The 25,364-nt window shown below is 36.6% G+C and overlaps 1 protein-coding gene across 11 annotated transcripts in view; it reads left to right on the top strand.

Annotated features, from left to right (window-relative positions):
- PKHD1 (PKHD1 ciliary IPT domain containing fibrocystin/polyductin) overlaps positions 1-25,364 on the top strand; it is a 405,020-nt gene that overhangs the window by 53,456 nt on the left and 326,200 nt on the right. For 10 of the 11 annotated variants that reach the window (XM_036218741.1, XM_036218730.1, XM_036218749.1 and 7 more), the window contains 8 exons: positions 606-736; positions 2,748-2,883; positions 6,920-7,115; positions 7,810-7,877; positions 9,400-11,004; positions 12,929-13,072; positions 18,058-18,277; positions 24,400-24,550. In XM_036218741.1, coding sequence (XP_036074634.1) covers positions 606-736; positions 2,748-2,883; positions 6,920-7,115; positions 7,810-7,877; positions 9,400-11,004; positions 12,929-13,072; positions 18,058-18,277; positions 24,400-24,550 — 2,651 coding nt within the window. The remainder of the gene's footprint in view (positions 1-605; positions 737-2,747; positions 2,884-6,919; positions 7,116-7,809; positions 7,878-9,399; positions 11,005-12,928; positions 13,073-18,057; positions 18,278-24,399; positions 24,551-25,364) is intronic. The other variant, XM_036218764.1, reaches the window with a different exon arrangement.

The following is a 25,364-nucleotide window of genomic DNA, read 5'->3' as shown; positions in this document are numbered from 1 at the left end:
TGGTAAAATTCACCTGTAAAGCTATCTGGTCCAATGTCATCATTACTTCTGCAACTTTTAGTTATTAACATCAATGGCCATAATGGTAACAATTTATTTAGCTCTTATTAGGTACAATACACTATTAATACTAGGGATACAGTGAATTAAAACAAAGTTTCTGCTCTCATGGAGGTAATGGTTAATGTGTAAGAGAAAAATCAAGCAGAGAAGAGTGATGGAGGGAGTAGTGGTTGTGGTAGGATGGCTGCTGGCATTGGAGAAATGACATAAATGACAGGGATGATATTTAAAAATCTAAGGCAGGAAGAGTTTTCAGAGACCCTCTACTTTACTGCCCTGACTTGTGGGAGTACCGTGTCTCTATGTTTTATTCTTAAATATCTCCAGGCTGTATTACTACTATTATCTGTCCTCTAGTTGACTTTTCTTCCTCTCTGAATGGTAGTTTATTTAACTTTAGGCTTTCTCTGCAATTTGAGCATGCTTTGTGTTTTGACTAAGGAGCTTCACATTTTAATTTTATTTTATATCTCTTGTGGAAAATTAGTTTTTGTCTGTCCGTATGGCTGTATATCCCACCTGAAGTGCTGTTTTCTTTACAGGAGGGCTCTGGGCCACCATCAGAGGCTCTAGTTTAGAAGATATTAGCCTGGTGTTATTTGGATCTCATTCTTGTGCCATCAACACAACTACAAGCAATTCACAAAGAATTCAGTGCCAAGTTCCACCCAGGGTAAGTGGAATCCTTTGGTATCTCCTTTTTCTGGGTGGGTGACCATTAATAATATGTAGTATAAAATTGTCAGGAAATCATTTTTTAGAACTAAATTAATTGACATGACCTTTTCATCATGAGAGTATGCTTATATTGTTTATACTGCCTGTTCTGCTATGAAGAGGGAAGCTGACTCTACTAATGGGGCTTATATTTAACATTAGTTAATTTTCTTTAAAAGATAACAAAGAAGGCTTTCTCAGTCCACATGCTCAATGAGTATTAATAAATAAATTTATTTAGTGTACATTCTGGGTATTGATTTGCAAAACTTACACATCTTGTAATTTTACTTCTCTCTTAAGCAAACAACAAATAACCTAGTTTTCATGAAGTAATTTTGTTTCCTGCCATGGATGTGAATGGTGGAACTTAGGTACTTCTAGAATGTCCGGTTCCTATAAAATATCTTCCTAGTTAATCTTACTGGTTTCTTTTTTCCTTAAAAACAAATCCCTTAGCCAGTCTTTTTTTTCTCCTTCAATTAGTAGCATTTCATAGTCTGTGAAGAGATTTGAGTCAAGGGCCTTTCCTGGTGATGTTGGTGAGACTTATCATCACAGCTGAGGTTGAACTTTTTATTCATAGTTGATTTCAGTGTCATCAACATTCCTAACATATCCATGACCCCAAAATATGGCTGTTTACTGAACAAATTAAGATTTCCTAAAGAGAGAGTTCAAAATAATCTTTAATCTCTAGTCATTAATCATTTTATCTGTCCAGTTACTCAAATATTATAAATTGCGTGCAATTCCAATGTATGGTTGTATTGTAATTTTAAAAACTATTCCCTATTATTAAACATTAATATAATTTCCAAAATTTCCTATTTTAAACAACAGAGCTTTCATCCCAATAACTATAATTTTGGGCATATTGACTTTTTATCATGATATGTAGTATCCAGTTGTCTAATATTCCTTTAAAATTTTTTTTCCCACTGTCACTATATGAGTATATGATTTCCTGTACTTTGGTCAACACTGGGTATTATCATTTTAATATATATTTACCATTTTAATGGGTAATATTTGTGCTTTTTGGATTTCTTCTACTAGAGAGAATAAACACTAAAAAAATCTTTTAATTTTGGTCAAAGTAATACATTCAAATGTTAAAAGGAAAATAGTTGAACAAGCATGCTCTTTTACCCATTTCCCCTTAAGTCCCCTTTCTGAAATAAGCACTTTTAATTATTTTGAATATTTACTTTCCAATGATGCTGGCAGAATCAGGGAATATATTTTTTTCTTACATAACTTCTTTTTCTTAGTTTTAATTTTTTTCTTAACGTGTCTTCCTTATAATAAAAAACATCCTCTATCATAAGAATAAAATTTCATCATGTCAGTTACTAATCTCCCTTGATGCTCTCTGTATTTTTTTTTTTTACTTCAATCAAACTTGGTGATTTTTAGGTTTATTCTACTACAGATTTCATCCTAGCACTTCCGTGGATTGCTCTCCTACATGGAGTCATTTTTTCTTGTAGTATACATCTTCCTCTTTTTGGGCTATTGTTTATTTTTTGAGATCACAGCCTCGAGAAACATCTTAAGAAAGAATATGTGGGAGACAAGTTTTCTGAGTACTTACATATCTGAATGTATTCTCACACTCGTTGGTTAGTTTAGCTAGGTATAGATGTTTATTTCAAATTGCTTTGATTTACAGAACCAGTTAGTCTATTAATTGAGAATTATTCTTATTTACTCTTTAATCTGTTGGATGCTGCACTTGTCTATTCTAAGTACTTGTCACTGTGCATGTGTGTGTGTGTGAGAAAGAGAGAGACAGAGAGAGAGAGAGAGAGAGAGAGAGAGAGAGAAATAAAGAGACTTGAAAGTAACAAATATACTCTTTAGAAACAAGTGTTTTAAAATTAATCTTTTAAACTAATTCTATATGAACTTCACTCAAGCCAGTCTTATTTATAGTGGTTTGATTTTTAAAATTGATTTTTCAGGGGAAAGATGGACCAATTGTGAATGTGACTGTGATCAGAGGGGACCGTTCTGCAGTTCTTCCCATGGCGTTCACATACGTTTCCTCTTTAAATCCAGTGATCATGTCTCTGAGCAGAAACAGAAGCAACGTAGCTGGTAAAACACAAAATATAACAGAATGTTTTTATTTTTAGACAATTGATCCTATAAAAAAACAGTAGATTATACATTCTATTAAAGATAGTGTTATATTTTGGATGGAAGTTAATTTTCTGAAAACCAAGAGACTTGTATTCTCATCATTGAATTAATCTCCTAATATCTATTCTCCCTCTGTAAAATTGGAACCATTTCTATCAGGAAGATGATAATGGAATTCAAGGGTAACAATTTAACAAAATTTATTGAGCACTTACTATGTGTCAATAGTAGCATCAACATATAATAGACTTTAATTCTTGTTACTAATTTATGCAATTCTTAAACTCAGTTTACAGGTAAGGAAACTAAAGAACAGAGAGAATAAGTAATTTGCCTGAGAAGTTACCTTTAGTAAGTCACAGAGCTGGGATTTCAACCAAGCAGTCTGGTTGCAGATTTCAAGCAGTTAGCCACTCATAGTTGACTGTAACATACTGTTTTTGGCACCATGTTCTATTGTAGTAGTTATTTAATATGATTAGAGAATAAGATGTTCTTATTAGCCAAGAATTCTTGTTTCTTGAGACATACTTTGTATAAAAGAATAAAATTTTTAGCACCCAACTACAGAAAACAATTAAAACTTTCTTTGATAATTCTGCCGACATGACAGGATGGAATTATAAAATTTGTTATAATGTCAGACCATATAGACTTGGAAAAGTATCAAATAATACACCTTTCTGATTAACCAAATGCCAGATAACAGAGAGTTTGTGGCAGCCATATCTAAGGGTTTATTACAAATGACCTTCAAATTTCCCCCCAAAAAAGCCTGGACTCAATTTTTCTGGTACTATATTCATTTTCCATTGCTCAAGGAGTACATAAATAAAGGGAAATGTCCTTTAGCTTCTCAATATTATTCAGTTCAGATAGTGCAGAAGAAGAATTTGCTGCCTTAGGCAACCAAAGTGTGCAAAATTCCTTAGTGGTATAGATTCTTCCCAACGAAGTAGAAAAGGGAGGAGGGAGCTCCGTGTTCTATTCAGATTACAGTGATTTTGGCTTTTAATAAAATTTCCTACCTATAATGAAAAGAATAAATATAGTGCATCAGTGCCTCAAAGGCATCTAGGATTAGCTTGACAATTGACCAAGAGCCCAAGGAGTTCATGTTATTGATATATACAACATGATGCATTATTTGCAGAACTTACACTCGCATTTAAATCTTTCTACAGGCAGAATAAAGAGCATGTTATAAAATCCACAAAAAGTGGTAGCCTATTGGGAAAGTGTCTTTTGAAAGTTAGATTGTGGCACATTTCCATCCAGGAGATGATTATGCTGATGGTGACAGTAGAGTCAAGATGAAATCAAAGAAAGGGAGGAGAAGGGGCAGGGGTTGAGGAGGAAGAATGTAATGTGCAGGACCATTCGTGTAGTTTTTGCACTCAGGCAGCGCTGGATCTGAGTGAATCCAAGCTCATCCACTCCTTGGGCAAGATATTTAACTTCCTTTATCTTTGATTCCTTTAATCGTTATATGAGAATAATTCTTTAAAGGTTATTGTGAAAATTGGAGATAAAATATGTAAAGTACCTAGCCTAGGAACTAACATGGAGAAAGAACTCAATAATGCTTTGTTGAAGTGAATGCCATTATTCTGCCACATACTGTTATATTAATGAGCCAAAGATGGCCTCTTTATATTGGCCCAATGTTGTTTACTTTTTCACAGCAGGCTGGGAGCCATTAGCTCGAAAGCCTGCCAATGTCAAATTCAAATTTTTACATACTCAATTATTTTAAATATAGCCTCCCAAAGCAGATTTTTAGCCCTTTAGAGACTGCCTGCTTTGCATACCCCGTAAAACTGCACCCAACATCTGCTAGACATAGATAAGATAAACCTGGGGGCTACGAAGGACTCTAAACCACTGCTGCCCTTCAGAGCTCTCTGACCCAAAGACTGCCACTGGGCTGCTGACATCATCTAGACACATAAGCTCCCTCTCTGGGTGGTGGTCTCCTATTGTTCCCTCTGGGGGAGATCTCATGCTCTGAGGTTTCCGTACCTCCGTGAACCTGTCAAATCACCACCCATATAAAGCTCATTTTTTGCACTTCTGTCACCTCATGGTCATGTCTTTTTCCTTGCTCAATCCTGAAATTCCTTGAACTCACTACACTGAGGCTTCAGACTTCACAGTAAAAACACAGTTGGGAAGACATGAAGGAGCAAAGAGGATGTGGATCAAGGAAGAAAATGAAGTTAATTGAGAGCTTTTAAATGCTGTACTATATCAGAGGCTGTCCTAGGGTGTCTAAATCCTATGAGAAGCCACATGAGGTGGGCTCTGTTACCATCTTACTGATGAAAAACTCAAGGCTTTGAGGACCCAAAGTGAGTCACATAGTCACACATTTTACCAGGTGGTAAAAAGGCAGAGTAAGGATTTAAAAATAGGTTCAGTCTTCTCAATAAACCACAAACTCTCCCCTTTGACACTTCTCTTTCAAGAGACCTCTTTTCTTCCTTATCTCTGTATCTGTATGTTCTTTAGATGCCAACTCTGTAGCAGTTCTTAAACACTAGCAGCTAAACACGTTTTAGAGGTGCTTTAGCTAAAGCTGTGTTTGTATGGACACACCAAGACTCAGGAAAGGTAAGTATGTTTATTTCCACTTCTGCTGTTGCACACTTGATTCCTGGCTCTTGTTAAGACCCCAGTTGTTTTCAGAGTGAATTTCTCTTCCCTATCTCTTTAATTGATCTTATAGATTGGAAAAATAGCTTCAATAATATCCTTTCCTAGCTTAAAAAACTTTAGAGGTCTCCACTGTCTACTGAACTAAGTAAAGACCCTAGAGGATTGGCCTTCTTGGTTTTCAGCCATAGAACCATCATCAATTTGGCCTACTCCTATAGAGTCCCTACTGTATATACATGTATCTGCTCTTCCAGAAAGTCAACCGATTCGCTTTTCTTTTCTTCAAGCTGCTGAATAATGAAATGAGAAAGTACTATGAAAGGCTTTGTGTAAGACTATGAAGTTTTAAGAATAGAACTATAAATCTCTTCTTCTCTATTATTTCCTCTTAGAATTTTGCTTTCAAATTAAATTTCAAGCACCATTTTGCCCATAAGGCCTTTCTTGATATTTTGAATGATGCTCTGACTTGAACAAGTCCACTGCTTAATTTTCACCTCTATTATGGCATGTCTTGTAACTGAAGCTATTTTTGCACCTATTTTACCACCTTGGAGGTCTTTTTGTGGGAAGAGTCGTGTTTAACTTATTTTTGTGCCCCTCATGACATATTACTTACTCTTGCTACTCAATAATATTCGAGGTAAAAGGAATTGAATTAGCATGTCCATAATATACATGGCATTTTAGTAGAGTTTCTAATTAAACCAAAAAAGGTATTGAAATATCAGAGAAGACTGGTCTCATTCCTTGATATTTTTATTAATTAGCTATGAGACCTTGGCTGCTAAATCTCAGTTTTCTCCAAAGCTAAGTGTCAGTCCTACTAATTGCCTTATAAATGTCAACAGCATAGTGTGACGATCAAATGAGATAGCATACGTGAAAGTACTCTGTAAACTGTGAACTGTTATACTTGTATGTGGCATTATTATGGGGTTCGGTACACATTGAAGATAAAACTTTAGACTTCTATCAGTAGAAAAGTGGAAGTTAAAAAAGGGACACAGAGCGCTATTTGTTGGTATGAAGACCATCAGCTCTCCAAACTGCATCTCAATTTGCCTTTGCATGAAGTTAATTTAGTGTGCCTCTTGAGTACAATTGTCTTGATAAATTTGCTTTGTATGCTCTTGAGGTTATTGGTTATAGCTCTACTAAAAGAATTGTTAGAAGTTTCATGAAAAAAACATTAGGTTGGCATGTAAACTCTTAATTAGGGTATTATGCACATAATACCCTAATATTAATAGTAAAAGACAGTTGTAGATTGAATAGGAGATTGAGGCCACAAACCCATTTCACAGAGGCTAACGAATTCTTTTTAACACAGGAGGTGAGATCCTTTTCATTGGAATGGCGTTGCTGGTGGATTACGCAAATTTCGATGTGGAAGTCTACATCAGGGATACCTTGGCTTGGGTTCATGCAAAGACTGCTCAGGGCCTGGAGGTGGTGCTGCCCCCACTGCCAGCTGGCCTCCACAGAATCTCAGTCTCCATCAATGGGGTCGACATTTGCTCAGAAGGGTGAGGTGGACACTTGCCATTAGTTTTAGGTCTGTTTGATGGTCTAGCGATTCAGTTGAGGAATGCTAGTTTTGAGTTAGGTCTTTTTTTTTTCTTCTTCTGAGGTTAGGGAATGAACATGAGAATCATACAATTTGAACGAATCTTAGAGACCCAATAAGACAGTTCACTCTTAAGACAAATTTAGGAGAAATTTTTGGCTTAACTATTTGGGGAATGGAGAACTTTCTGGAACTAAAATGTTATGGCTCTTATTTGGGATGGAGATAGAGTGAAGGAGAAAGAGTCTGTTCTTTAATAAGAGTCTATAATTAAGTAAGACCTTTAATAAGATTGTGTCTTGGGCTTTGAATAAATGGCTTACAATCATTACACAAGGTATATTCTTATCCTCTTTGCCTTGAAGTCCCTTTGCCCAGTATTTCTTCAGAAGTTCCATCTCCTCATTCCAGAAAGTTAGCTAAATTGCGTGAGACTGATATCACCATATGATACTGACCCAGGAAAATGTCCCACACAATACCTTTTCCCCACCATTTTATTTCTTCTCTGGTAGGCAGTGTATTCATACTTGTTCTCCATTACTGCTCTCTTTTTCTCCCCCAAATACGTACATCTCTTCTGTCTTATTTTTTTCTTTTCTCTTTCTCTAACTCTCTCATTTATTTCATAGCAATCTCCCTATTTTCTATAGGGTCGATTTGCACATCCAGTACATCACAGAAGTTTTCAGCATTGAGCCTTGCTGTGGGTCTCTTCTGGGTAAGTGGCTCTGATGTGACTGATATCTTGTATACAGTAAGTCTTCTCACTGAATATTCAGATTTTTTTCCCTGAATTAATTAACCAGTGAGATCAGAGATGGGCAGCAGAGAGAGAAGTTTCCTTGTGCTCCAGGAACGGGGTGGTATACTTTGAAGGGTATGAAAACTTGGGGATTCCCTAGCTTGGTAAGCTCAGGAAACTCAAAAATTTTTATGAAAAGGATATGTACCTTTTTTTTTTCTAATAGAAAGAGGCTGAAACATATAATGGGTACCACATCTTGAATGGATATCAGAAAAATAAGGGAAGAACTTCCTGAGTTAGCCTTTTTGATATGGCATGTGCAAGGAGAGGAAGGATGTGGTTTGGCGTCCTCACTTTCCTCTAGAGATGCAGATGAAGGACCCAGAAGTAGTCAGAAACATAAATGCCAATATGGGAGATGTAAGGACAAGGCAAATAGAGAAATAAAAAAAAAAATGCATTTTCAGAAAAAATAGAAAGCTATATATTTGTAAATGAATAATCATTGTGATAGTGTATGAAATAGCATATTATCCTTTTTGAGTATAGTAAAATTCTTTTTCAAGATACCTGGCTATACCACAGATTTGGAAATGATGAGTATGTTGCTCCAACCCATCTTGAACATGGGTTTGATTGTCCCTGTGCTACAGTGCAAGACAAAGTCTATCAATATAGCAGTTAATTCACACACATGTCAGTATTTCATTGGCTCTTGATACATCATAAATATATATATGTATATGTATACATATATCCGCAACTACACAATACATGGAATATTGAAATATTACATAGAATAATATCAAAGATAAAGAGAAGACTTCAACAAATTTGATTTTTCATTATGGTGTAAGTTGAATATACAGAACAATATATATACTCCACATAATAATATATGGAATATAAAATAATACATCGGATAATATGGCAGATGATAAAGATGAAAGAATTTGATTGTTTATTAATATATAAATTATAAATATGTATATATAAAATAAGACATCAGATAATATGGCAGATTATAAGGATTAAAGAATTTGATTGTTTATTAATATATAAATTATAAATATGTATATATAATATACATATACTCTCACTACATAAGAATATATATAATAATATAGACTAACATGTTAGATAACATAGCAGATGACAAGAATACTTCAAGAAATTTGATTTATCAGTATTATATAAGTTGATAGAAGTGGTGGCTTCTAGGATCTATCAATATACTTGAAAATTTTGTCTTAAATATTATAAACATCCTTCCTATATAACAATTTGTATTGTTTTACTATTATGTGAATTTCAGCCCATCAGACTCCTGCCAAAATGATCACAAATTTAACATTGACGAGGTGAGGCGAAATAATTAAGGTTTCACTAACACTTACTCCACCTCCACTTAATTGCTCTGGGGCTTACACAGGTGTGTGAGTTCCTAGTTCTGAATATCGGCTTCTAAGTTTTGTTTTTGATGTTCATGCTTTAGGTGGAACCATCCTCAACATCTCAGGCACAGGATTCAGCAGGGAGCCAGGTTTAGTTCGGGTGCTTGTGGGCAATCAGTCCTGTAACATTGTGGACTTAGCAGAGACACGTATCTGGTGTGAGACTTCACCTGCTCCCCTGCTGCCTGAGGCAGATGTTCTCACTATTCCAGCCCCTGTGGAGGTCTGGGCTGGGAACCTGTCCATCACCCGAGGACCTGCACCAAGCCTGGGGAAGGGCTTTACTTTCACATATGAGGCGGCCACAACACCGATAGTCACTGCTGTGCGAGGAGAAATCACAAATAGCAGCCTGACACTCTACGTGGAAGGAAATAACCTCTCCAGCTCAGTGATTCTTCTGGGGGCCTTGACCTGCAGTCTTGAGACACAGTCTTTCAGAGACAATGTGAGCCTGTCTGGCTGCTCTTTTCCTCTTCACGGTTTGGAGGCAGGTGTCTACCCTCTTCAGATACGTCAGAAGCAGATGGGGTTTGCTAACATGTCTGCAGCACTCCAGCAATTGGTGATGACACCTTGGATCACGGCCATCTCCCCAACAAATGGGTCTGCTTGTGGTGGGACAGTGCTGACGGTGAGGGGCTTGGCTCTAAACTCTAGAAGGAAGTCAGTTCAGGTTTACCTTTCGGGTCCCTTTACTTGTGTGATTTTGAGCTTGGGCGACCAGACGGTCCTCTGTCAGATCAACCTGGTGGGTGACTACTTGCCTGGTGCTTCCTTCACTCTGAACGTCACCATCCTGGTCAATGGCCTACCCAGTGAATGTCATGGAAACTGCACTCTTTTTTTGAAGGAAGAGACAACTCCTCTAGTGGACGCTTTGACCACTGACATCAATGGTTCTCTGACTACGGTGTTGATTAGAGGTCAGAGATTAGGCACCACAGCTGATGAGCCAATGGTATATTTGGACGATCATCTTCCTTGCATTGTGACTTTCTTTAATGCAAGCCATGTGGCATGCCAGATAAGCGACTTGACCCCAGGACTTCACTACCTATCAGCAGTTCATACAAGCAATGCGTATGCTTGTTTTGGTAACGTTTCCAGACACTTCTACATTTTGCCCAGGGTATTTCATTATTTCCCCAAGAATTTCAGCATATATGGTGGGGGCCTCTTGACCATAGAGGGCACAGCCCTGAGAGGACAGAACAGCACCGCGGTCTACCTTGGCCAGCAGGCTTGCCTAACAGTGAACATCAGTGCTGAGCTCCTTCAGTGCTTTGTTCCTGCAGGGCATTGCTCTGTTGTCTTGGACATAGAGATAGATGGACTTTCGTATCAAATGGGAGTCGTTAGTTATAGCGACATGTTCACTCCGGAATTGCTATCTGTTTCTCACACTGATGATGTCTTGACCTTGGTGGTGGCCCATATCTCAGGAGCTGTGAACGTCAACATTTTTATTGGGATGTCACCCTGTGTGGGTGTCTCTGGCAACAGCACGGTTCTCCAGTGTGTGGTTCCCTTTCTTCCTGCTGGGGAGTACCAAGTCAGAGGTTACGACCACACAAGAGGGTGGGCCTCATCTGTCCTGGTGTTCACATCGAGTGTTACTATTACAGCAGTGACCGAGAACTTTGGTAAGTCAAGCAAGTGATGCAGAGGGCTTTCTTTATGTTAGTGGATTACAGCTATTCTCACTACTCTAAGTGATAGGTGATAGGCAGTCAACATCAATCTGAACGATAACAAGAGAGAGAGGCCTGATTGGCCTCTTACAGCTCCGGTTTCCCCTAAAACTAGACTTCGTCATGCTCCATGTAAGAGACTTTGTTTTTTTTTTTTTTTTTTTATCATGGAAGTTGTGCATATTCTTTAAGTACATGATTGTATTTTAGTTGGCTGCATTAAAGCAATTTAATTGGTGTTTTAAATTAAATAACATCATTTATAAGAGCTCATAATTTGATCATTTAAGTAGCACGTAAATGGCTTCACCTATTTTTAGAGCTATGTATCAATTTAAATTGTTTTAAGTTTATTAAATATGATTTTTAAAAAAATTTTGTAATATTTCGCAGATGAATTCATACTCTACCAATAACTGGCCAATTGCATAGTATGATTGCACTGGTTGAACTTTTTTCTCCTTTTAGATATATTGAAATTTGCCTTGCTTTTTCTTACAATGATGGTTTTGATTTCTGTTCACTTAAAGCCTTAATACACTTGAGACAGCTCAAATTTGATTGTGATGCAGAATATATACAGGAAATTATGTGAGCCAAACCTTAGACTGATGAAGCACTGGCCAAGGCTTTTCTTAGAACAAATCTATCTGGCTTCAGCTGGGTGGAGTGCTATGGGGATCAGAATTTTGGTCTTAGTCTGCCGGTAATTTAGCTGGTTAACTTTCTAAGCCTCGTTCCCTTAATTGATAAAGGGGTTTGTACTGGATGCTTCCTAGTTCAGCTTACTACTAAGATTCCATGACTTTTATGGTGAGAAAGCAGGGGTATAAAAGGCACCCTACACAAAGTGATTCTGTCATGTGGCCGTGTCAGTACCAACTGGACTTGATAGGAAGGTAGTAGAAACCAGAACTATATATCTCAGTGTGGACTAGACATGGCTGCACGTCTGAGAATCCTGGTGACATTTACCTTTCTTGGTTCTCAGACTGAAGCAAAACATGTTGTCTGTTGAGAACTGTGATACTTCTACCCACTGAAGACAGGCGCTTTCGTATAGTGCTGGTAGGAGTATAAAATGACGCAACGTTATTTTGGAGAGAAATACGGGAATATACATCAAAACTAAAAACTTACTTTTGCTTTGACCCAGAAATTCCACTTCTAAGCATTTGCAACAGTTTTATTTAAATAAGTGTATATTCATTGCAGCGTCATTAATTATAGCAATAGATGATTGATTAATAATGGAAGTATCAATCGATCTGAGAATAGCTAAATAAATTATGGCATAATCCTATATTAAAATTCTAAGTTGCTATTAAAATAATGAGTTAGATATATACGTATATGTATATACGCACACATATGAATGTGTGTGTATATATATGTATACTTGGAAAAATGTCTATGCTATATGTTAAAAAACAAGTTGTAGAGGAATATGTATAGAAAAATCTTTGTATAAAAAATATGTATACTTAGAAAATTCTGGAAAGATTCACAAAAAGCTCTATACATGGCTCCCTCTGGAGAGTTAGGTGATTAAGAAAACTTTTACTTTCATTTTATATGTTCTTGTATACAAAATTAAGAACTATAAATAAGCATTACTTTTCTATGTAAAAATTATTACATTTTTATAGATTGTTGAATATGATGGGAATCTGACAAACAAGGACTCTGGCTCTGGCGGCTAGAGCTTAGTGGGAATAAACAGGATATCGGGGACGTAGAGCCAGTTGTGTGGATTCTGGAGGGCATAGAAAGAAGGATGGGCAGCGAGGAACCGTGAATTTGAATTTTGAGTTAAGTAAAGAAAGAGAGATTTGCCTCTATGATCATAAAGTTGTAATTTTGTTTTAAACAAAAGGCTGCCTGGGTGGAAGTCTCGTGCATGTGTTTGGAGCAGGATTTTCTCCAGGGAACATCTCAGCTGCCGTGTGTGGTGTTCCCTGCCAAGTCTTGGCTAACGCTACAGTGTCTGCCTTCAGCTGCTTGGTTCGTCCTCTGGATGGTCAGTAAAAATGCCATGTGTGTTTTTAAGACTACATATGAAAATGATATTCTTTGCTTAACTTCATTTTTCTAATGAATGCTGTACTGACTTCTAATTTTTCTACGTGTTCTTGAGGAAAAAATTTCTCTACTCCCCATCTAAAATGGTAGTTAGAATCAGGGACCACCTATTAAAATGTTTCAGAACATTTTCGTTATATTAATTGTAACACAATTTTGTCACCTATATTTTTTTATCGTGGTCGTGGTAATGGAGAAATTAATTCTGAGTTTTGAATGTTGGTTTCAATGACAACTTTAGGAATCATGAAGTAAACAATCTCTTGGTCTTGTTCTGGGTTGGAGCTGCTGAAAACATGCTTACTGGAGGTACTAGAGAAGGGGTTAGATCATCAAGCTAGATATCTCTTGCATAGTTGCCTAATGCATTCAGTTATTGAATTCTTATTATAGACAGAAGAGCCAACATTAACGTCGTCCTCTTATTCTGTAATGCTCAGGTAATTGACCCCTTACTCAGTAAAATACCATGATCTCTCACTGCTTTAAGCTTCTTAAAAAGGAAGGTGCAAAGCTTTGATAGTACCATAATGGGGCTTTACAACACAGGGTAATTACCCATAATTGAGCTCAGAAAAAAAAAAGAAAAAGTCAAAGGAAAGAAATTGCCATTATCACCGTAGGAACAGGATAGCCAGGTGATTATCTTGTTTGCATAATCATAGATCTTGTACCTATGCACTTGAAAACCATTTGAACACATACTTTCTGTGTAGTGCTTTAACTTACATTCCTAATATGTGTCCGCAACTCGAATGTGGGTGAAAGATTTATAAAGCATCACTTCATCGGAGCTTGGACAAAAATTTCATGATGGGTAATACTATTGTGGTGGCAGTTTACATTGGATTGTTTTAGGCAAGAAGGAAGTGGGAGGTGAAAGAGAAGAAGAAACAATTCTTGTTTTAAAATACTAGAAACTGAGTTTTTTATTATCACATATGTAAGCGGAACATTGTGTAAGAAAGATAATTCCACTTAAAATTCCACAATGGGAAACCCAATAAATTCAATTGAAAAAATTCCACAATAGGAAACTTAAGATACAGTGAAAGATGCAAGTTTTAGATGTTGTCTGTTTCATCTCTACCTCTTGCGCATAGCACTGGCACAGTGTATGTGCAAAATTAATGCTTAATGAAAGAATAAATAAAGAAGTTAGAGAACTGTGGAAACAGAAAACCAAGACTCCACATTTTTAGGCTCTAATATTTAACTAACTAATGCTGCTACAGTTTTTTTTTAAAAAAAGGCTTTCTTATATATACTGCTTAAATGAACTTCTTTTTAAAGCCTCTTGGTATTATTTCAAGACACTTAATTTTAACTGGAAGTACAAGATAGAAATCACCAAGGATTTAGGGTCAGTTAACTGTGGTATTGGAAGTGTGAAAAATCCTAGGAGAGGAATAATAAATATTATTATATTTTAAAAGATTCGATTAAGTTTTAGAAAAGGACTTCTCAACATTCAGTGAATTTTAGAAGAGGAGTTGGAAACTGTAACTCTTATCCTTGCCACTAGGTGTCACCAAATACTTATTGATTGTGCAAGAGCGCCTCATTTTAGGAAAAGAATAATTTGACTCATTTTCCTCTTCTATTAAAAAAAGTATTTTAATTATAGTGTCTAAAGGTAGGAAGAAACTGGCAGAAACCAATTCTACTGGTTTCTTACTTAAGATCAAGAATGTTACTTGGGGATTCTATCACCCCCTTGAAATCGAATAAAATATTTTCTGTATATGATTACATATTTTTTTCCCTATGAAGTAGGTCTGTGGACATCAATGATCAAAGGGAGTATGTTTCACAAATTATTGGAAACTACTAACAATTCCCCTACTTTCAAATAGGATCACATATAACCAATTTAGTTAAGAATCTGTTATATTTCATAAAATTTTTTTTAGAGGATGATTTCACAGCAGCGACACTTATGTGTTTCACAGTTGCCATTCTCAGAGAAATTCATCCTTTTGTCTAACTAACAGACCTCCCCCACCCCCAACACACACACCTTTTTCCATCCTTAATCAGCTGGCTGCCCTTCAGAAAGCAGAATAATCTCAGTCTTTCTAATGCAGTGGTTCGATATTTTTATTGAGATTTATTGAGAATATATTATTATTATTATTATTAATTATTATTATTTTTGCTGGAGCAGCAATAGCAGCATCACCTGAGAGTCTGTTAGAAATGCAAATTGTTGGAACTTGATAAATCTAAAACTCTCTAACAAGTAAACATTTTGGTATTTCTCTTCTGAGCCCTCTCTGAATTCTGACATTCTTTCCTAATTTTAAGCCCAAAACTAGGTAGCTACTGTGTGTAAGCAAGTTCTGGCCATGCTGAATAGCATCATAAAATTCCTGCATATAATCTGGTCTCATATTTGTTTTTAAATTACACTGCTGTCTTGCTGGTTTATAATCTGTTACCTACTATTATTCCAAGGTGTTTTTGTTTTTGTCGTTGTTTTTTTTGTTTCCTTTCTAACATGACTGTGCACAGCTGGACTTCCCTCATCTTATATTTATATGATTTATTTTCTTCTGTGGTTTACTGCCTTACTATTTTCATTTGGTCTTTTGTTTATATCCGTTAACTTCTCTAATTTGCTAAGGTCACTTTGAATTCTGACCCTTGCTTTTAGTTATATTTCTTGGTTTGACTTTGCACAATGAAGAAAGCGATGTTTCACATTCCAGGATGTAGATGATGGCCTAGAACTCAAACTTTCTTAATTACTGTTTTGCTTGTTCCGATACCACAGTACAAATGTGTTTTCTTTTCATCAGTGGGGCAGGGGGCGTTAAATATGCAGCTCTAAAAAAGTTCTTTTGCTGCTTTTAGTGTCATCTAGCTTTATCTTTCCCCAAAACTGTGGTTCTGACAAAAAAAAAAAAAAAAGAATTTTGCTTTTACACATGATGGGTTGGTAAAACATCTCATTAGGTTAACCTAATAACTTTATATTTATAAAATCAGCAAAATCTTTGATCTTTGGATATCTTGCATTTATACCTTGAATTATACCACATGATTTTTTCATGGAAACTTTAACTTTTCCATGAGGCATAAAAAGCTAAAGCGATTAAGGTTACATAGCTATTTAGTGGCAGAACATTGAATAAAATCCATGGATTCTGATCCCAGCCTTGGGTACTTTTCATAATCTACCTTGTCAATTTGCATCCACCTAATCACCCATAATGAGCTCATTATTTTATAGATGTTGAGACTGTTTTTATTTGCCCTAGGTCTTACTAACTGGAAAATTCTCATGTTTTGTCTATCCATATGAGAGTCTTACTTGTCAGCCATCTCAATTGCTATAATTCATTTGGAACACATTCACAGGGAACCTACTGTGTGTCAAGTGCTTTGAATGCAAGAGCAACAACAATGTGACTAAATAACTGCAAACCCTCTCATGTCTACTTATTTATCTCTTGCCGTATGCAGCACTGTGATGTAGCCAGGGCTTAGGTTCAAGGCCATGGTTCTAAATAAAGTTTGTCCTATACCTGCATGGACAAGTTAGCTGCAGAGGTAGAAGGCTAGGGAAAATTTTTTCTCATTTCTTTTTTATGTTATTAAAGTTTTCAGAAAGAACTGCTGCAAAACCATATCATGTAGAGACTTGTTTATCTTCCTATTAAAGATAATTGCTGATCAGCCTTGTTGATGCTTTTAACATTGTATCTCATGATCCAGAAAGAAATGACCTAAGGGTCAAAGGACTTCAAAAAATTGCTTTTCTTTTTTATGAAATTATAATAGCCATTATTATACAAAAATGAAGAACTTCTTTTAATCAAGAGATTCCATTAAGGGAATGAAAAGTCCAGCCACAAACCTAGAGAAGGTATCAGTAACCACACAACCTCTATAGGATTAGTACTCAGAATATATAAAGAACACAAATCAATAAGAAAAAACAAACATTCCAGTAGAAAAAAGGGCAAATGACAGAAATAAAAAATTTCATATAGAGAAAACATGAGTTATTACTAAACTCGTAAAAAGTTGTTTGATCTAAAAAGTGAAGATAAAGGTACAATTTAAACCTGCAATGAGATGCCACTGTATATGCATTGGACTGGCCAAAATTAAGAGTCTGATAATCCCAAGTGCTGACAATTATGTGGAGTAATGTGGACTCATAAATAAATATAACTGGTAGGAATGTAACATGGCACAACCACTTGGAAAACAATATGGCTCTGTCTTGTAAAGTTGAACTTGTACTTACCCTATAAACAAGAAATTTTAAGGCATGTAACCTAGGTAAAATTCTGTATATGTTTGAAGTAGCAAAAACAGGGATGTATCCAAAAGTTCACTGGTTAAAGAAAAGAGAAATATTTGTTGTATGTTCATACAATGCAGTATTGAACAGCGGTGAAAAATGCACAAACAACAGTTACATGTGATAATAGGGATACATCTTGGAAATATAATATTGAGTGAAAAAATCAGGTCAAGAATATTGTGTCATGTATTCTATTTTATAAGATTCACAAACAAATAAATCCCCCAAATCTCTTGTTTTAGGAGTGGAAGGCCATTAAAATAGTGAAAACTATTTTAAAAATGCAAGTGTTTCTGAGAATGAGGAGGAAGGGGGTGAACTTGTGAGGAGCACACAGATTTGAGAGTACTGCAATTCTTTTAGACCTTATGGTGGCTGGTAGAGTCACATGAATTTTTCTTTTATGATGATTCATATTTTATGAAAACATTACTTCTATTCTTCTGTATGTGTTATGGATGCATAATACATTTTTTTTTTTTAAAACTGAACATTATTTTCCTATTAATCAAAGGATAGCACATGAACTTCACTTATGTAACAATGTGAGGCCTTTGGTTCTTTCCATGGTTATTACCTAACCTAAAGGTGATTGTTTCCTGCAGTGTCCTTGGCTTCCCTGTGTGACCTGAGACATGAGGAGGAGAGCTGTGAAAATTCCAGCCTCACCTACGTGCAGTGCGATTTGACCGTCTCTATGGGGACAGAAAGATTGCCTGAATCATGGCCTTACCTCTACATTTGTGAAGAAAGTTCCCAATGCCTCTTTGCACCAGATCACTGGACGGAGTCAGTCTTTTCGTCGTTCTCGGGTCTCTTCATCAGGTAACCCTGCACTTTCCCTCTTACCTTCCCTGTGAATGCATGGCCAAAGGACTGGTGTAGGCATCAGGATCTGTAGGCTGGGTGGACGTGGCCCCTGGGCCCACCACTCTTGTTGGAGGGACCCATTTTATTGTGGATTCCAGCCAGCCTGCATATCAAAGCATCTCCTGTCTTTTCAAGTGTTCAAGAGAACATCTGAAAAATCTGCCCAGTAAACAGCCTGCTTTGTTCTTGCTTAGATTTTAATATTTATCTTCCGATCCAAGGCAACATCTGGTGAATGCCAATGGGGAAAAGATTAGACATTATGAAAAACAGAAGGCTCTTTTCCCCTTTCCTTTTTCTTTTCTTTCCAAACAGATTCACAAGTATGAAAAAAAGTCACAGAGAAATCCAGCAGATTGTACAACGTTTATTCAAAACAAGGGGGGATGTGCAGGCGAAATTACTATAGATCTAGGATTTAGAAGCCGTAAGCTTATAAAGATTGTTTTGAACTTAAAAAACAAACAAATATCACAACTTTCCAGGTAAAACCTCCTTTTCTAAACAAATTATAGAAAACATGTGACCATGTTGTTAACTGGTTGGCCTTAAGTCGCACAAGCTTTTCCTTTTCTATGCACTGAGTTTTCATTGCTTAACACGACCTTGTATCCTCTTTACTTATCTATATGTAGTGGTTACATCTGATTATTCAATGAAGGCCTATTTTCCATTAAAAAAAAAATAAAACTAAAGAAGACCAGTACCCAGAATCAAAGAGATAACTGGCCCTTTTCATGATAGTCTGCCTTTTCAATGTCCTGAGTCACTTTTAGTATGAATTTGCCACCAGAGGATTGTGTTAGTCAGAGGAACTCCCTTGGCCGCTTGCTCCCTAGAAAGGCAGGAAGAGTCCTGTTGAGGTTACATAGGAGACGGGGGCCTGGAGGTTGTACTCAGGTGAGACTGGATTTCAGAACTCACTGCTCCTGGGCACCAAGAAATAAACAGTTCCTGGCTCCACGAAATTCCAGGCTTTCTGTAGATCTTCAAAACTAGAAGAACTTCCTTCGAAGTTTTTCTAGGCCCTTCCTAATTGCTATAGGAGGTGGCTGAGTCATCCCATTAAAAGTTTTGCCCCTTATTGCTCTGACAACTAATAAACACATTAAAAACAAAACAAAAGACAACAAAAGAAGTTATACCCTTATCTATTAATATCATTCTGAAAGTGCTACTCAGTGTTCTGGATATTGCAGCAGACAAAAGTGGGTGTGCATTCTTGAGTAAGAATGAAAGTGAGGGCCCTGTGAGTTAAAGTGTATACTTAGGGTGAGCAGAACCAGCCCTGCTCTTTGCTTCCAACAAGAGGGAAAGTTAGTACAACCTGTACTAACTACCTGTACTAACTTTGACAACATGCACTAATAACCTTATTATTCTTTGGATTTAGAGACTCAGCAGTTTCACTTCTAGGACTTTAAGAAAGTAGTCAGAAATATGTAATATGACAAAACATGTTCTTTGAAGTTTTAGGTATAATAACAAAATTTGAAGTAAGTATTGAATAATAAAAAATGCATTCAAATGATAATATACTAAGAAACCTTTAAAACTCATGTTGTAGAATATTTAATCAAAGACAGAAATGCTTACATTATATTGGAAAGTGAAAGATGCAGGTCACAAAATATTGTATCAATTTAATTCTAATGATGCATATAATATATATATATTTATACGTATATTAGGTAATTAGAGAAAAGATTGGAAGGATGTATTCTAAAACATTGATAGTCCCTATTTCTAGGGGTCTGTGGTACTGATGATATTTATTTTTTTCATTGAAGTATCTTTTTCAGTGAACTTGTACTAATTTAATAACCAGAAAATATACAATAAATTATACAAGAGGCATTAAGAAAACCATGTTCCAAATGGCTTACTTTGGTCCCTCTCTAAATTATACATGTGAACCCATAGAACTACTTTCCAGAATCTTTGCAAGGAACTCATTCCCATTAAATGCTTTATTTCACTGCTACTCACTACCACAATAAATTCGATGTAATTTGGCAATGGTAAACATGTGCATCTGTGGCAAAAACCATCCATTTATCCATTCATCCATCTTACTATCCATCCAGTATTTATCAAGTTCCAATTACATTCCAGGTCCTGTGTCATGAGCTGGTGTCTCTTTGGTGAATAACTCAGCAAAATCCAGGCTGTTAAGTAGGGAGAAAACCAGACAATTAACAAGATAATCACCTGTTATAGTTATGGCTATAAAGTGAGAGAAAATGGTGGGGGGTAGCTTACACAACTTGCTCAGAGGAGGCATCTTTGATGAAGTTTCTTTTATAATGAGCTAAGAAGAAGAAGTAGTCATTGTGGAGAATCAGGCAGTGAGGATGGCAAATGCAAAAGACCCATCAAGTTTTATTAACTGTCAGAGGCCAGAGGGACAGTAGAGTGAAAAAGAAAAAAAAAAGGGGGGGGGTGCTCTAGATAAGCTAGGAGAGGTACATAAGGCCTTGAGGCTGTAGTAAGGAGTTTAGATACTATTTTAAGAACAGATTGAGTATCTTTCCAAAGACACACACGGTCAAGCCTTGGCAATGCCAGGACCAGAACCCAAAGCTTCTGACTCATGATGCACTCAACATGATGCCATGCTGTCAGCAGCAGTGATGAGAGTCTTGGCTGAGTTGTGCAGGTTCAATGAGATTTCAGAGCCAGAGGAAGCAATTTCAGGTTAAGTGAGGGAGATAGAATGACTGCAAGTGTTTTTGTTGCTTATCCTAGAGAGTGCATACAGGAAGATTACCCACTTACTTCTAGATCTGATTAGACCAACTAAAAGAACAAGAGGCCAGAGATCAGAAAACTTAGGTTCTAGAGCTCTCTTTGCTATCATTAGGGCCCAAAATTTTTATCACATTCTCTCACAGCTAACATTTGTGTGCATGTGTGTGTATATACAGATTCATGTTATCTATATCCATGTATCTCTTGCTGTACACACACACGTTTATATTTATATTTAAGTCTAGTCGCTGCACTATTTAATTCATAGGATTATTATGGAAGAAAATATGAAATAGTAGCTATGAAGAAACTGACATTTTGTACATGTTAGACTATTTTTGATATTCTGATGTTCTGCTAATTTTTATGATGGTTTTTTAAAAGACAAAATCTCTAGTGAGATAATAAGGGACAAATACAAAAAGAAATATGAGCTAAAGCTTATAAATAAGTCTAAGCTAAGAAAAAGTGGTTTTAACTCTTTCAGAACAAGAAGAACATGATTGGGGAAGACAGTGCACTGCTACAGGCAGAAGGAGAGGGAAGTGACTTAGTCCATTTTACTCCTACAAAAATCCTCGAAAGGGCAGAGGAAGGCCTGTTAGGAGGGTGAAAGCGTGAGACCAGCCAAGGTTCTATAGGAAGTTGGTCACTTTTTTGCTCGAGTTCAAGTCAGTTTTCCAGCTTTTGCTCATTCGATTGAGGATCCACTGCTGTTAGTGATCATGAGAGGAGGGCACACAAGAGAGAAAGGCGATGAGCAAATATTCTTTCATTTGCCTAAGAAGGTAAAACGGGGGAAAAATTTAGACAACTAAGCTTGTGTTATCACTGACACTATTCCAGAATGAATTATTAATCAGATGGTTTGTGAGCCTTCAAAAATGAAAGTAGCTATCCGGGGACGAATTCTTAAGGAATGCGATAATGTGGTGAACCAACTTCCTTTCCTTTCTGATAGATTTTTAAAAGTGATTAATGACCGAAAGAGGGAGGGCTTCTCGAACTGTTCCAAATATCCCCTCTACCCCCAGTAACAAAAGAAAGGTTCTAGCTGCAAAGCTCAAAATGGCCTGACACAAGCAACAAGCTGCTTTGAAGTCAGGTACTTCATTTGAAAAGTCCATGTCAATTTTTCATTCTCTTCCATCATATTTCCATATTTATCTAAATATTACATTACACTTTAAAAGTTAAATTACTTTGATTTTTCTTTTTGAATCTTTAAGTACAACTGACACTCCTGAAGCAAATGCTATATTTACCTTGTGGCTTTATCTATCCCCTAGATGATGGCTCAGCTAAATGGATTTGTAGCTACATTATAGGCTCCAGGTTCAAAATGTATTTGAGTAATGGGTCCACATCAGTGAGATGACATGTAACAACAATGAACGTAAATGTCCACATTTACATTTTAACAATAATAACCACCAACACCGCTACCACCAAAAATTACAACAAGAGCTGCCTTTATCTGACACGTAATGTGTGCCAGATTCTGTGCAAATCATTTGTAGGCTTCATTTTGCTCCATTACTTCAATACCTCTATATAATAGGCACTCGATGATTAGTAACTCCATTTTATAAACATGCAAATCAAAACTTAGAGAGTCATGTCTTCACAGTGTCATATAGATAGTAAACATCTGCTCAGGGATTCAAGTCTAGTTGGTCTGCTTTTAAGCCTAACCCTCTGCATACTAATGCTTCTCAGAAAATCACTTGAACACATACAGCATGGCAAAATCCTCAGGTCATTGCAGCTCTGAGACTATGAGTTTACTACTATCTTAATTTAAGGATGGGGGCCACAAAATCAACATGGTGTTGAGTGCCATAAGAGGGAGGGCTCAGAATAAGGGAGACCATAGCCCCAGTGGTCAGTCCAAACCATGTGCATTCGGTTCTGGGCCTCATGATGTAAAACACTGGCAGTTTATAGTAGGTCTGGAGGAGTAAGTCTGGGTATGAAAGTCATGTCTCGGGTGAATAAGAAGCTGGGAGTGTTTGAGCATTAAGAAAAACTCTTTAAGTAGTTGTGGTAGTTATCCTAATCATTCTCTTTAGCAAATTGTGGGAGCAACCATTTTTACACTGATTTGAAAAAAAAATGCTCTAGTTCAATATGATTTAGCTTCTCAAGCAATGACCTTTTGCCCTTTCCACTAGTCCTCCTGGTCTTCCCATGGGACCTTTCATCTTTATGGCCAGTGTTCAATTTAGCCTCTCAAAACCTGAGAGTACTACTCTAGGAGACAGAACATCTGGGTTCTAATCTTGGAACTGCCATACTTCTGTGTTTGTGCAAATCCTCTGATTTCTTTGGGTTGTGTTTTTGTTGTTGTTTTTTCTTTCTTTCTTTCTTTCTTTTTTTTTTTTTTTTACACCTTTACCTACTTTACTGGCTTGAATGAAAGCATATGTATGAAATTACTGAAAAGCATAAAATATCATGCATTATTATTACTAATAATCTTTGAGTCAGTTATAATAATGCCTAAAGCCATGATTATTGTTGGATAAATATCACACCTGTTGAGGACAATACCCAGCAATAGCCATGCACTCATCTCTTCTAGACTGTACATTTTTTAGACTTTCTGTAATGCTGTTTTTTGTTTTAAATGTAGTCTGGCTTCTCTCCTTAAAGGAAGAGGACTTTTAAAGCGAGTGGCTGGTAGTATAACTGGCACATATATCGAATCTCCTTAGTCTGGGCTGTTAAGTAAGTTTAATTAATTTACTAAGTTAATGTTCCACTACTAGCAACAGAGCCTCATTGCCATCAGCTGGGGAGAGGGAATTGAAAGCCTAAATGAGCTCATTTTTTCACAGTTGGAATTAGGGACCGGTTAGCCAGTTGTGTGGGTTTTCCAATTTCTCCATCTGCCCTAGGGGGATTCAGGCAATTCACTCCCCCAACACTAAGTGTGAGTAAGAACAGGGAGAGGGAAGGAAAAAAGGGGGAAAAAAAGCCTCTCCCCAACATTTGCTTCCATTTTTGGAACTGGAAGTATTGTTTGCACATTGCTTAAGTCAGTCTCAGAGAAGCTTTTGCTAATGTTCTTAATAGATTTGGAAAAGAGAAAGGCCTCGGTGAAAGATATTTACCATGTGCATTTTCATTGCAGGGTGTGCAGATAAAGAGAAAACAAATAAACAATAAAAGAATGGAAACAAAATTACAGAAATTTGCAAAATTTGACAAATGGTGGCCTGTAGTTGCCACAAGCTAATGGCTTGCAATGATTAATAAGAGTAAAAATAATTGCATTTCATTAAGATTGATGACACCCCATTTAACCTCCCCTCTCGTTTCAGCCCTAAAGTGGAAAGAGATGAAGTTCTCATCTATAATAGCTCCTGTAACATTACCATGGAAACTGAGGCAAAGATGGAGTGTGAGACGCCTAATCAGCCAATTACCGCCAAGATTACTGAGATACGAAAAAGCCGGGGCCAGAACACTCAGGTATAATCAAATCTTTTTTACAGACTGATTCAAACAGCTCAAATTAAATTTGTAATATTGTGTACATTAAAAAAACAATTTAGTCCAAATGGCAGCGATATATAATATTAAATGCTCTCAAACTTTGAGGAGCTGGTCTAATGCACAACATCTAAATTCATAGTTAACTATAGTTAATCATATATTTTCTCAAAAATAAATGAGTGCTGCCCAGGCTCTTTTAAAGCAAATTCTAAACAGATAATCTCGACATTTTGTCTTGCTTTCTGCATGCATGTTTTAAAGCGGCTTTCTGTGGTTTATTTCTGCATGAAATAAATGGCCTACAATCTAACCAAGCCCTTTTGGAAGGTTTCCAAATTACTCCACCATCCTCAGTTGGTGGGAAGGCAGTATCTGCTGGTCCATCCAGTCCATCTCCGTTCTACAGAGAACAGACTGGAAACTGGCTTCTGAGAAAATTACATGAAAATTAGAACTGAAAAGGACTGTAGGGTCATTTGGTCTATAGCCTCTCTACCTCAATTCCTCTGTTTTGAAATCATCTAAACCACCTCCTTCAAGTAGCTCTCCTAAGCCATGTTCTTAAAAGTCCCCAGTGAGAGATTCCACAGCCTCCTCAGGGATTTTTGTGAATTGAAATCAGAGGCTAAGGGCTCTTTGGAAATATATCAGATAATCTTTTACAACTCCCCACCCTTCTCACAGTACACATAAAAAAAAAAAATATTTCTTAAGCACCTATTCCCTTAGGTGTCTTTCCTTTTATGAAAGCACTTCTCATATTTTTCTCTTTTCATCTCTTTTATGTGGA

This window comes from Rousettus aegyptiacus, unplaced genomic scaffold (genome assembly GCF_014176215.1).
Source record: "Rousettus aegyptiacus isolate mRouAeg1 unplaced genomic scaffold, mRouAeg1.p scaffold_m13_p_1, whole genome shotgun sequence".
Taxonomy (NCBI): domain Eukaryota; kingdom Metazoa; phylum Chordata; class Mammalia; order Chiroptera; family Pteropodidae; genus Rousettus; species Rousettus aegyptiacus.
This window is presented reverse-complemented; position numbering and strand designations above follow the sequence as displayed.